Here is a 12,492-nt window from a genome sequence, read left to right as displayed (position 1 = left end):
GTAGGGGGGCGTGGACCTGATCAGGTAGTCACGGAGGGAACAGTCTTTGCGGAAGGCAGAAAGGGGTGCGGAGGGAAATATATCCCTGGTGGTGGGGTCTTTTTGGAGGTGGCGGAAATGTCGGTGGATGATTTGGTTTATATGAAGGTTGGTAGAGTGGAATGTGAGCACCAGGGGCGTTCTGTCCTTGTTATAGTTGGAGGGATGGGGTCTGAGGGCGGAGGTGCAGGATGTGGACGAGATGCATTGGAGGGCATCTTTAACCACGTGGGAAGGGAAATTGCAGTCTCTAAAGAAGGAGGCCATCTGGTGTGTCCTGTGGTGGAACTGGTCCTCCTGGGAGCAGATACGGTGGAGGCGGAGGAACTGGGAATACGGGTTGGCATTTTTGCAAGAGGTCAGGTGGGAAGAGGTGTAATCCAGGTAGCTGTGCGAGTCGGTGGGTTTGTAAAAAAAATGTCAGTGTCAAGTCCGTCGTCATTAATGGAGATGGAGAGGTCCAGGAAGGGGAGGGAGGTGTCAGGGATGGTTTACCCTTCAAATAAATGTCTAATAAAATCTCAAAATCTCCAAGTGGGTTTTGCTCAGCTAGCTCTCTACTCTATTTAATTATGACTAGCAGTAATCACTGAACTAGTCCAAAATATCAATGCTATTTTGTACAGGTCACTGATGAAAAAAGATTTATTTTTGCATATCATATTGTTGTTTCTGTCAATACACAATACTATCAACAGCTTTGTCTAAAAAATACTAAAATCATAAAATTGCAAGAGATTTTGCTCAAATCTCTCTTCATTCAAGATTATAATCCCAATTCCAACTGGTCTTCAAATCATCAGTACCTAGTTATAGTGCAGCAATACCACTTGAGCAGACCATCAACCCAGAGACTGTCACAGAAATAGCAACTGCAACCACATTTTATTCAAAGATAGAGATCCACATGTTAATCCATTAGCAATATTTTGTTTTTCACTGTTAAGATATCAACTAGGAAGTTCACTTGTGATCTGCATTTAAAGGAAGTACAATATACAGATAACAAAAACTACAGAATGAGCCTGTGATGCATGCAGTGAACAGATGCACAATTGGAGCTCGTCTTAAAATTTCTAAGTTTTGTGCAATAACAAAATAAACTTGTTTGAACTGAATACTTCCATTTTTCCTCAAACATCATTCAATAATTTTTTCAGCCAGAAAAATACCTTAGAAACCCACTTTCTGAAAAAAGATAGTGAAAATCTGAAGTGTTGGAGTAGAAATAAAAAAAAGGAAAATATAAAAGACGTAGTGTGCATATTATGCAAGCATTGGCACAAGTACATAAAGGGAGAAAAAGAACAAAGAAAAAGATAATATTGAGTGTGAGATGAAACAAGATAGGAGGCTCCTCACATGGAGCAAACACTATGTGCCAACGCGCCTGTTTACATGCTATGGAATTCCATACAACTGCCTGCCAACCAGATGCACAATATTTCTCCCAACAGAGTGCTGGTCCAATTAATCTCAAATTTATCATGACCCCTCCAAATAATGTAATGAATTGAATTCATGGCCTGTGCAACATTAAAATCGGAAGAACTGCAATTAGAAAACAACTTACCAGGTAAATATTCCCAGTTCTTACTTAAAGTAAGCCTTTTTTTCTGCCCCTTTAGAGAATGTTAACATTTTCTAGAATTAAAATTTATTTCCAAAAACCACCCCAATAAGGCAATTTTAGTCAGATTCTGCTACAATGTTGTAACTTATAATGTAAGTAACCTTAATAATCCTGCAAAGGAGCAAACACCATTAAATCAACTCTTGCCCAAAGCAAAATTCTGCAGACTTTAGGGAAAGGCCGCTGCTTCCTTATGAGTCACTACCCTCGCAGCATCTTCCATTTTCTTCAGGCTTGTAGTATCCTACTTTTGTTAGATTAAACCTAAGGAAATAAAAATCAATTGGGAGGGACAGAAATTAGAATATTGTACTTACTCAAATGGATTAGCTGTGGAAGGAAGCAATTATACATAGAAAAGTACCTCGTCTCCCTTTGTCTAAAGCTTTTTCTCCCCCCTACACTGCAAGGCAGATATTCCAAAACAGATTTCCAAAAATAAAAAGCATCATAGCAGGGAAAAAAAAAAGACTAAACAATTTATACTGCTCACCTTCACACCCCACTTTCTCAGCTTAGGGGCACCTACAGCAAAATTTAAATTCTTTAGGATCATAGTTTATTAAATCATACTGTAATAGTGCAAACCTCCACATAACCATAAACATTCATTTTTGTTCATACTAACCTCTTCCATCAGTTCTTCCAGGTTTTTTCCGTTCTCCCAGACACTACGCTGCACCCAGTTGATTACCTTTGTGTAAACTTTACCATTGCTTGGCAAGGAGACATTTTTGTCCAATATCACCTCCAACTGAAAAAGAAATAAAAAAAGATTCAATGAAAAGTAGTATCTCAGTTTCAAGTATCCAAATGTAATAAGTATCTTTACAGCTAGGCTTAAAAAAAAAAGGTTAAAAGAAAATCCAAGCATTATAGCCAAAGAGTATTCTTCCATACAAGAAGAAATTTCAACAGGAAATAAAACAAACAGCAATTATGCTGCGCTTTGAAAATAGCAAGTTCAAACTATTCTAGATTTAAGAAAGGATGATGGCACGTTAGACCAAAGTGCTCAATTTCTCATTTGTTTACCTTTAGTCGTGGAAGTTTTAGAAATTCATCTTGCTCTGAAATCTCCAACAAGTTTTCCTGAATGCAACTGTCAATCTGGCCCAACAGCCGAGTATCTCCCATTTGGCTGGCAAAGTTTCGATAAGAAATGCAATTTTGGACATCCATCCTGGACAGTATATAATCACCACAAACCTAAATGTTACATTAGAACAAATTAGCAGTTTATTGAACAATTCAATGCAGTGAGGGGGTACTGGTACAGTAGGAATTAAACAAATACTAGCCACAATGAATGTAAACCAAAGGAATTTTAAAAACTCACTGAAAAGGCACACTACACGGTCACTTAGGGGTGCATAAAAGCACAGAGCCTGCTTTCGCCATTATATTCTCAATGTAAAAAAACATTCTAGTACACATTAAACAACTGCCAGAATAAGTGACATTCTACGTATGTAATTAAGTCAAAAAAATGAAAAGTTGTATGTTTGCATAAGTTTAACTTCTCAGCAAGTGCAGCATCGTTAACTAGGTGGAATAGTTAATATAACGGTGTCATGGGAAAACAGTTTTATCTGCCCACCAATATCAATGTTATTACCCTGCAGAGTCTTACAAATACAAAGCAATATTCTTTGGTTTAAATGAAGTACACTTGCAGTAGCTTGTCTCACTACATAGTAATGTATATAATGAGTGCTATGACTGATTTCCGAATACCAGTTACATCCAGGTTTATCTAGTTTAGGGGAATAAAAAAAACCAAGATTTTGCACCGAAACAAAAATGGTTAAATAAGAGAAAGAAAAAAAAATAAAGCAAACTGGGAAATTGACAGGTGATAATGCCTTTCAACCACGTTCAGGGGGAAAAAAAAATCTGACTAAAGCTAAAATAAAAAGACTAGAGTTGACAATTTCATTTTAGTGAAGTCTCAAAACTCCTGTACCCAAATGCGAAGCATCTGGCCGATTACCACTTATACACAGACATACACACCTGTCTCACTCGATCCATCTTCAATTTTTTGGCTGCTGAATACACATCTGTTACCAGTTCTTTATCTGCTTTAAGCCTGCAAATTCAAATTTTAAAAAAGTCAAGTTCTAAAGTTCACTGAAGTCCACAAAGGAATTTTACAATTCTTTTGAAAAAGTATAAGAAATTCCTACTGAAGCAATTGGCCAAAATATTTTGACAAATCAAAGCAAGCAACTAATCCTGGCTATAAAAAAAATTTACAACATTTGATTTACAAGTGGATCAATAAATACCAGCAAGAACAAACAACTTATTAAAGCTTATGTAGGTTAACAAGCAAACCAGATGGCTCAACTAAAAACAACTTGTCATTAACGAAGGTGAATAACTGTCAAAGGGGAAAAAAAAACAATTCTTGGATGCTTAGGTGAAATTTTTATTTTTTTTTCCCTCAAGGAACCTGTTCAGTGATGTTATTACATACCTCTGGAGGAGCATGGACTTGAATCCACACTTCCCAGTCCATGGGTAGGGGCACTACTACTACACCACAAAAAGGGCCCCCCGCCTCCTTGACTCTTAATAATTAGATGGAAAGGCCCGAAAACAGCTCCAATTTCCAAATTTCAAACAATTGTATCACTGAATACATGCTGTGCAGACTCAAGAGAATGTATCTTGCCAGATCAGGGTCTAGAGACAGCAAAGATTCAAATGTTGTTCTCACATTGCAGAAATATCCATTTATATTCCATCTGGTTTTATATTTGGATATAACTTGCCTTACAAACTGGAACTAAAGTTTTTACAGGTTATAATGTCAATGACAGTCATCTCAGTGCTTAACGCCAAAAAATAACTACATGTAATTTCATAAACACCACTTACTGTGCAGTGTAGGCATAATTCATCAGGATTTCAACTGCAGCTGGGTTTAAGTCATCAAACTTCACATGAGAAAACCCATGGGGATCACTATCATTGTTGAAAATTTCAAACAGGTAAGGACTGCAGCAAGCAAGAACAGCTCTATGAGCCAGCATTTCATGTCCACACACCTTAAACGAGAAAAATATTTCAAAGCGCGAGTTAAGAGTCACAGACGTGTATAGCACCAAAACAGACCCTTCGGTCCAATTCATCCATGCCGATCAAATACCCTAAATCAATTTAGTGCCAAGTGCTGGCATATGGACATATCCCTCTAAACCCTTCCGATTCATATATCCATCCAGATACCTTTGATGTAATTGTATCAGCCTCCACCACTTCCTCTGGCAACTCATTCGATATACACACCACCCTCTGCATGGAAAAGCTGCCCCTTAGGTCCATCTTAAATCTTTCCCGTCACCCTAAACCTATGCCCTCTAGGTCTGGACTCCCCCATGTCAGGGAATAAACCTGGTCTATTTACTCTATCCATGCCCCTCATGATTTTATAAACTTCTATGGCGGTCACCCCTCAGCCTGACATTCTAGAGAAAAGAGCCCCAGCCTATTCAGCCTCTCCCCATAGCTCAAATCCTCCAACCCAAGCAACATCCTTGTAGATCCCTTTCAAACTTCACAACATCCTTCCAATAGGAGAGAGACCAGAATCGCTCACAATATTCCAAAAGTGGCCTAACCAATGTCCTATACAGCCGCACGTGACCTCCCAACTCTTATACTCAATGATTTGACCAATAAAAGGAAACCATACCACCTCTTCTTCACTATTTTATCTACCTGCAACTCCACTTTCAAGGAGCTTTGAACCTGCACTCCAAGGTCCCTTTGCTCAGCAACACTCCCCTGAACCTTACCATTAAGTGTGTAAGTGTTGCTCTGATTTGCCTTACCAAAAATGTAACTCCACACATCTATCTAAATTAAACTCTATCTGCCACTCCTCAGCTCACTGCCCATCTGAACAATATCACCAACATTCCATGAAATAGTATTCTGGAAAAAAAGTGCACAACTGGTTCCAAGATTGGCTGTATCAAAGTTAATGCTCATTTGATATTCAGAATTAGAGTCACAAACTGCCACAAGTCACTTCCCTAAACGGTAATCCCATTTCATTTGCAAACAGCTCAGAATGATCAATTTAAAATTTCAAAAAGAAAGTTGTCTTTTCCAATCTAAATCACGCAAGTCAGAAAGAATCGAAGTTATATCCCCAAATAACTAACTGCTAGGGCCAAACTATCCTGTTTGTATGAAGGGCAAATTTGAAAAAGAATTGGTTTCCAATCCGGGGCATGTTCAGACATTAGTTGGACAGATTCTGTTTCAACTTGCTAGACAGGTTGTAATTCAATGATCTGTATTCAAGACAAGAATGGTCACTTGAGATGCCAGAGGGTACCTGTGGAGTAACACTAAAATACAAGCCCCTTCTTTTAGAACAGTAAAAGAAAACAGAAAGGAAAAATGTAAAATGTAAATATAAACTAAACTAAACTAGAAAGAAACTCCTTTTTGTTAAATTGATTGTGTACCATTGTACATATTTTCCTTAAAACAGGAGGTTAAAGGAAGAGCAATTTGTAAATACCTGCAGTTTAACGTCACAGAACTGCCCACTTTTTCGCAGGGCATTGAGTTTGGCCACGGATGACTCAATGAAATTCTCATCTTCAAAAACTAAGTATCCGTTAGGAATCATTTTTCTTCCTTATGGGCAAAGAAGCCTGCTAAAATAAAATTTAACTTTCCAATAAATTGTAAAAATAGATTAAAGCATACCTAATCTGATCATATTTTGCACTGCTGTGTACCATGGGAAAGATCACAAAAGAACTGAACTGAGTGCAAAGAACTGGGTGCACGAAAAGAACAGAGCATAGCACAAAAAGTACTTAGATTTTCATGGCTCAAAAAGGAAACTCAGTTATGTAGTCACCCAATTATCTGAATTTGCAAGTTGCAAGGAGTACCATGGAATGCATCCGAATTGTTTAACAAACTGGTTTCTTGTTCAGCATTGAGAATGAAAAGGGGCAAGTAGTACAGTACTATAAGAAACACATTGTTTCAATTCAGGAGATTTTGCAAATTTTTTCCAAAAATCAAGCATTTGGGTCTAGCAATCGAAAGCAAAATTTCAGCTTTAATGAAGACAGATTAACCAATCACTAATACCAAAGATATATAGCAAAAGTACCAACTTTACACTGTGCACTCAAATGGTTTTACTCACTCTAGAAATGTTATTTGAAACTGAAGAACCAAAGTTTAATACTTTCAATAATATCATATATAAACTAATATATTCAATTAGTTGGTATCAACACCCAAAAACGTTGAAAAGTGACAGACATTTCAATTGCCTAGCTTTCACCATCAACAAGCACATTCTATACAAAAGAAGAACATGATATATTGTATGTAACTGTTTTAAAACTTACGTAACACTGCTGTACTCCAAAAAAAATCTAAATAAACTTCAAAAACTGAAGGCACTTCGACAGGCTTTCGGCACTCTGGATCCAGCTTTTAAACAAATTGTGAAAAAGACAATTCCCGATGTTTCAATATAGGTAGATAGTGATGAGTCCAGTAATGATAAGCCTTAAAATGGTCCTGGTAGAAAGAGTCAGACTCGTAGCCAATGAAAAAGGAGTCCAAAAATACACCAAGGCTATAGACACGTATTTTGATTGTGATGTTCTTGCATATTATCCTGGAGGAAAAATACAGAATTGAGATTACATTTTTAAAAAATACACTAAGTTAATCATATCCACCAACCCTACCATTTTTTTGCCCACCATATCTCCAACCTTTCTTTTCACCACTGCACTACAATAACATGCTTGCCATATTTTTTTTTAAAAACTAAAAAACTCGAGTGGCTCTAGGATATGCTCCAAACCTCCATTCTGCACAATTAAACTCTATGTTCAGCCTATCTTCAGGTTATGGAGTTGAAACAAGGTGCTGGAAAATAGGCCACAGCTCCATTCCAATACAAACTGTTGCCTGAATCATCGAATGTGACTAAGTGACAAGTTCAAAAATAAATTAGTCTTACCTGTATAAGACGAAACAAGACATTTCAATGCAGTTGAATATTGCAATTGTGACCAAAGGGTTTATAATAGGGTGCTCATTTAGTGAGTTTCAGAAATGCATTAAAAAAAAAACCAAGCCATTCTGCCCTTCAAACCTGCATAATGAAGACCTCCTGACCTGACTATGATCTCAACTACCCCATCTGACATGGCTCCCAACTCCTGTAAATTTGATGGGTTTTTTTTAAAAAATATAAAGCCTATGATAATACCAAAGCACAAATGCCAAATGTCTTCAATTATTTCTTTCTTGAAAATATAAAGGGTGAGAAATTATGTAAAGGTTTATTTTCCTAGTTTAACACAGTGAAATTAAGGAACTTTGTATGACACTCCGCCACTAATTAAACAGTGATGAATCTTTCCCTTCTAATACTCAAGTATATTAAAAGAAAATTGCTACATGGTGCATGTACTTAAGGACACCACAAATGCAAATGACAAAATGAACAGATCCTGTGGCATCACTGTAGCACGGCCTGACCAAGAGATACTAATAAAAACCAACTTGTTTTTGACTGATCTATACAAAGCACTGGCATGCCACTACTATAATAATACACATGGTTGCGGTTATGCTAATGTGGGCAAGATTCTGCAGCATTAATTCACTTAAATACGAGGGCACCTTGATGGAGATCATCAACACACAAACCCCATCCACTAGAAAAGACAAGTCTAAAGATGTTGAAAGCAGAGTTCAACACCAGATCAATAATAAAATTTATTGCAAGAATAAGTGACTTTGATCATGTTGATGTGAATATAGCTTCAAAAACAGGTCCGATGGAGCAAGTGACCTGACTAAGAGGTTACTTGTTACTCCCTCCAGTGGAGGCAGATATGGGCTGGGAAAATGACACCTGGTAACACTCCACTAGGTAGTACATGGAGTCTGCATAAGTGGTATAAGGGCTGTCTTGTAGAAAAAGCCAAGATATGAAGGGAAACGCTAGATGAGATAGAAACAAGTTTAATACACAGGTACCAGTTTTTAAAAAGAGGGTTGGAGAATAGGATTTGCTGGATAGCTCTTTCGCGAACAACGACATACGTAACGGTTCAAATCGAAGGATAGGCCCTTCTGTACTGTAAATTTCTATGGATTCTAACAATTATTTTCACTTTCAAAAGAAGCTCAAATGCCGACAGCACCAAAACGCACACGACAGATTCTGGAGAGCCCATCAAGTGGACCTGTCATACAGTTGCACTGGCCACTATGGGTCGCTAAATGTATTCGATCTCAAGCGAGTTCTAGAATTCACCAAAAATACTACCCGACACCAGTTAATTTACAAATGTGGTTAGAGCTCCTCAACTGCAGTTCAAACGAATTTGATTTCTTAAAGAAAACTGTGACACAGGAAACTTAATCCCTTCATTGAAGTAACAAAACAGTACTTTGATATTCCAGCTGTTAAATACCGACTGCAATTCTTCGAAGAATTTACAAGCTATAGACAGATTAAAATTCTCAGACTAAACAGTGAATTACAAAATAGTTCGTCAAGCAGGATGTGGCAAGACAAAACAAGATTTTTCTGACTCCTCCTCAAAGAAAGATGCTCAAATGCATAATCCGTCCTGAGCGGCTATACAATAATTTTGGCAAGCACCGTCGCACTGCATTTTCCACCCCCAAAAAAAGTGTATTCGGGTGTTTACTAAAACACTGAGAATCAAATGGTAATTTTTCCATCTGTGTCAACTCCAACCACCGGGTTTACAGAATCTGCATCCTCCCTCATGCCAGCCTTTTGTGCCAAACCACAGCTCCGGAGAAAAAAAAAAGTCACTGAGCTGAAATGTTAACTTTGTCCATAAAATGCGGCCTGAACGACCAGCATGTTCTCTCTGGTTTCAGATTACCAGCACCCACATCAGGTCGTGCCTGTAAGCAGTTCACGGGCTCTTACTAAATCGGATCTCCACACTGGTCGGAATAGTCTTCCCTTCAGGCAGCCCCAACCCACCGCTCCTGCGAGCCCTTTTTTTTTCAGCGCACAAAAAAAATACCCACCGGATCCGAGACTCGACTTTTCTCACGTTCTGCTGACCTGACTAACCGCAATCCTGTCACTATCGCTTGGCTCCTTCGAGGACCCCCTCCCTCCCTTAACCCCCTCCGATCTCCAGTGTAAAAACAACCCCTAACGAAAGGCTGTGAAGGCCCACGGTTATTAAAGCCGAATGGCAGCGACTCCCACACGCGATCCCAAACAGACACAGGATGCCATGTGCGCGTTCCGCTCTCATACACCCCGTACCGATCAAAACGGAGTCAGGTCAGCGGCGGCGAACCAAGCGCACATGGAGGTCAGACTCCCTGGTGGACACAGCGCCCCATTTCTTCCAGCAATCCCCCTCCCCACACACAGACTGGGAAGTGGGGGGGTTTAAAAAAAACTAATTTAAAAAAAAGGTTGCGCTACGTGGCCATACCGCAGGTTGAATGGCTTTCAGGCTCATTTCTCTCGGATCGGCCGCTCTTCGGTCACTGGCGCCCGAGCCCGAGTCTCGCGGGACCCACACCGCGATCGTTAAAGTCCAAAAAATATTACTCCCGCCCCCGGCAAAAAAAAAATCGATTCGTCGTGATCGTCTGTCCACAGCTCTACCAAACTTAATAGTCTTGGGAACGTGAGCCCATTTCCCCCCCACCCCCCTCCCTGATTGGCTATACCGCTCGCTCACAATGACCCCATTGATCAGTCGCCCTGTCAATCACTGTTGCCACGCAGCCGCAAAGTTAGGTTGTCATTGGAACCATGGTCTTCGCGCCTCAACAAAGAAAAGCCAGAATCAAAATACTGCAGGCGAGGAGATAAATTCTCCCATTCATTACCTTTCTAGGAAGAAAGCGGACGATGTGCACCATATTTGATGAAGTCAAATGTTCCCTTTGCACTGCTAAGTGTCCTCGCTGCGGTAAATAGCCGAGATAGTTTTGAATATCAACCTCACCCCACAGCTTCCAAGCCGCCTCTGTAAGCGCTAAAACTGCTCGCGCCCAGATAAAATAGTGACGTGATACTGGGTTGTTGCGTACACTGCGCATGCGTATGAGCTGAGCCTGCCCTCGCAGAACCGCACTTGAGCAATGGGGGCTACGCGCGGGGCGGGGGGAGGCGAGAGAGGTTTCCAGAAACACAGTCAACAGTAAGAACCCTGGTAACAGTGCAGTGATTGGAACATCGTCTTAACACGTGCCTGGCCACTCAGACTGGTTATCAAACAAAACCTTTGGGGCTCAAGGGGAAATCTTCGTGTACAGTCCTGTTTCTTGTTATCTCCGCAGTTATCCACACCCTTGTCCCGATGATGACCTTTGAATGTGGATGCCAGTGGACACTATATTTATGAGGTAAACGCAGAGAGTGCTAGAAACACTTGACAGGACAAGCATCCTCCGAAGGAAGCAGGCTTTACATTTCAGATCGACAACCTTCCTTCAGAACTGGAGAGGGATTGAGGACATCTGATTTTGCTGTTGACGCTGTGGAACAGTTTTTAAAAGTGCATTTGAAACCCATATTGCCTACAGTATAAACACGATTCCCACTCTGAAGCTTTAATCTAAAGCAAATACATTTATGTATCCACGAGTTCACAAACATTTCTAAACAACCAGCTCCAAAGAAAATCTCTTATTTCCTCTGAGGAAACTGATACGAGTAAAATATTGTCTCTTCACATGTTAAAACTTTCTTTGTAATATCACCTTACTTTCATCTTTAAACTCCATTTCTAATCCGTCTTTCACACTTCTCCCTGCTACGTGTGTTCATGCTGATCTTTCATGTCAAGGCCACATTCATGCTGGAGTTGAAGACATAATTGATTAAATATTACTTGGCGTCTACAGTACAGAAATAGACCATTGGATCAACCGTGTAATACAAGTGTTTAAGCTACATACGAGTCTCATTCCACCCTTCTTCTAAATCCATTTAGCATACCTTTCTCATCCTTTCTTGCTTGTGTGTTTGTCTAGCTTTCTCTTATGTGTCTATGTGATTTGCCTCAATTACAAAGTTTCAGAATTAAAACCTCATTCTAACCTTTTATGGATAAGGAATTTTCGACAAATATATTAAATATAGTTCTCCTGAATTCACTGTTGGATTTAGGTTTACCTGTCTTATATTTATCTAGGAGAAAGTGAGAACTGCAGATGCTTGAGATCAGAGTCAAAAGGTGTGGTGCTAGCAACTAGGAGAAAGTGAGGACTGCCATTGCTAGGGATCACTATCCTGATGAAGAGCTTATGCTTGAAACTTTGGCTCTCCTGCTCCTCGGATGCTGCCTGACCGGCTATGCTTTTCCAGCACCACACCTTTTTGACTCTTGTATTTATGGCTGCTATAGTAGCTTGTTCACATGAAACAACATTTTTTTGAAGTCTCAATCTTAAAAGACCTTTAATGAAGGTAATTTTCAGTCTTTTCTCCATAAAAGAGCCCCAAACTATTAATACTATTAATACAGGTCGTCCAACTTCAACAGTCCCTGAAATAGTTGAATTGGAAGCAGAATGCTTATTTCAATGATTTCAGCATTCAACCGGTGCTAAGTGTGCTCTTGCTGAGTTGAACCATCCGCAACAAACCATTTTAGCTAGTTTTGAGAAGATTTGTAGCTTGGGTTAAGGTTCTGGATGTAGGTTTGCTCACTGAGCTGGAAGGTTCATTTTCAGACGTTTCATCACCATACTAGGTAACCTCTTCAGTGAGCCTGTGGACGAAGCACTGCTGA

General features: G+C 39.6%; 1 protein-coding gene across 4 annotated transcripts in view; it reads right to left on the bottom strand.

Annotated features, from left to right (window-relative positions):
* The window catches only part of LOC122547130 (influenza virus NS1A-binding protein-like), a 15,412-nt gene extending 4,603 nt beyond the window's left edge, over positions 1-10,809 (bottom strand). Inside the window, exons 1-7 of one of the 4 annotated variants that reach the window (XM_043685703.1) lie at positions 10,583-10,809; positions 7,069-7,343; positions 6,216-6,354; positions 4,559-4,728; positions 3,689-3,764; positions 2,708-2,881; positions 2,301-2,426 (exon numbers count right to left, since the gene is read on the bottom strand). In XM_043685703.1, coding sequence (XP_043541638.1) covers positions 2,301-2,426; positions 2,708-2,881; positions 3,689-3,764; positions 4,559-4,728; positions 6,216-6,326 — 657 coding nt within the window. In that variant the 5' untranslated portion in view covers positions 6,327-6,354; positions 7,069-7,343; positions 10,583-10,809. Of the gene's footprint in view, positions 1-2,300; positions 2,427-2,707; positions 2,882-3,688; positions 3,765-4,558; positions 4,729-6,215; positions 6,355-7,068; positions 7,344-10,004; positions 10,106-10,179; positions 10,341-10,582 lie in introns of those variants that run through there. The other 3 variants (XM_043685702.1, XM_043685704.1, XM_043685705.1) reach the window with 3 other exon arrangements.
* Between the last annotated feature and the right edge of the window lie 1,683 nt (positions 10,810-12,492).

The sequence above is a fragment of the Chiloscyllium plagiosum genome, unplaced genomic scaffold, assembly GCF_004010195.1.
Source record: "Chiloscyllium plagiosum isolate BGI_BamShark_2017 unplaced genomic scaffold, ASM401019v2 scaf_10317, whole genome shotgun sequence".
In the NCBI taxonomy this organism is placed as follows: domain Eukaryota; kingdom Metazoa; phylum Chordata; class Chondrichthyes; order Orectolobiformes; family Hemiscylliidae; genus Chiloscyllium; species Chiloscyllium plagiosum.
Note: the sequence above shows the minus strand (reverse complement) of the source record. Positions and strands in the feature narration are given on the sequence as shown.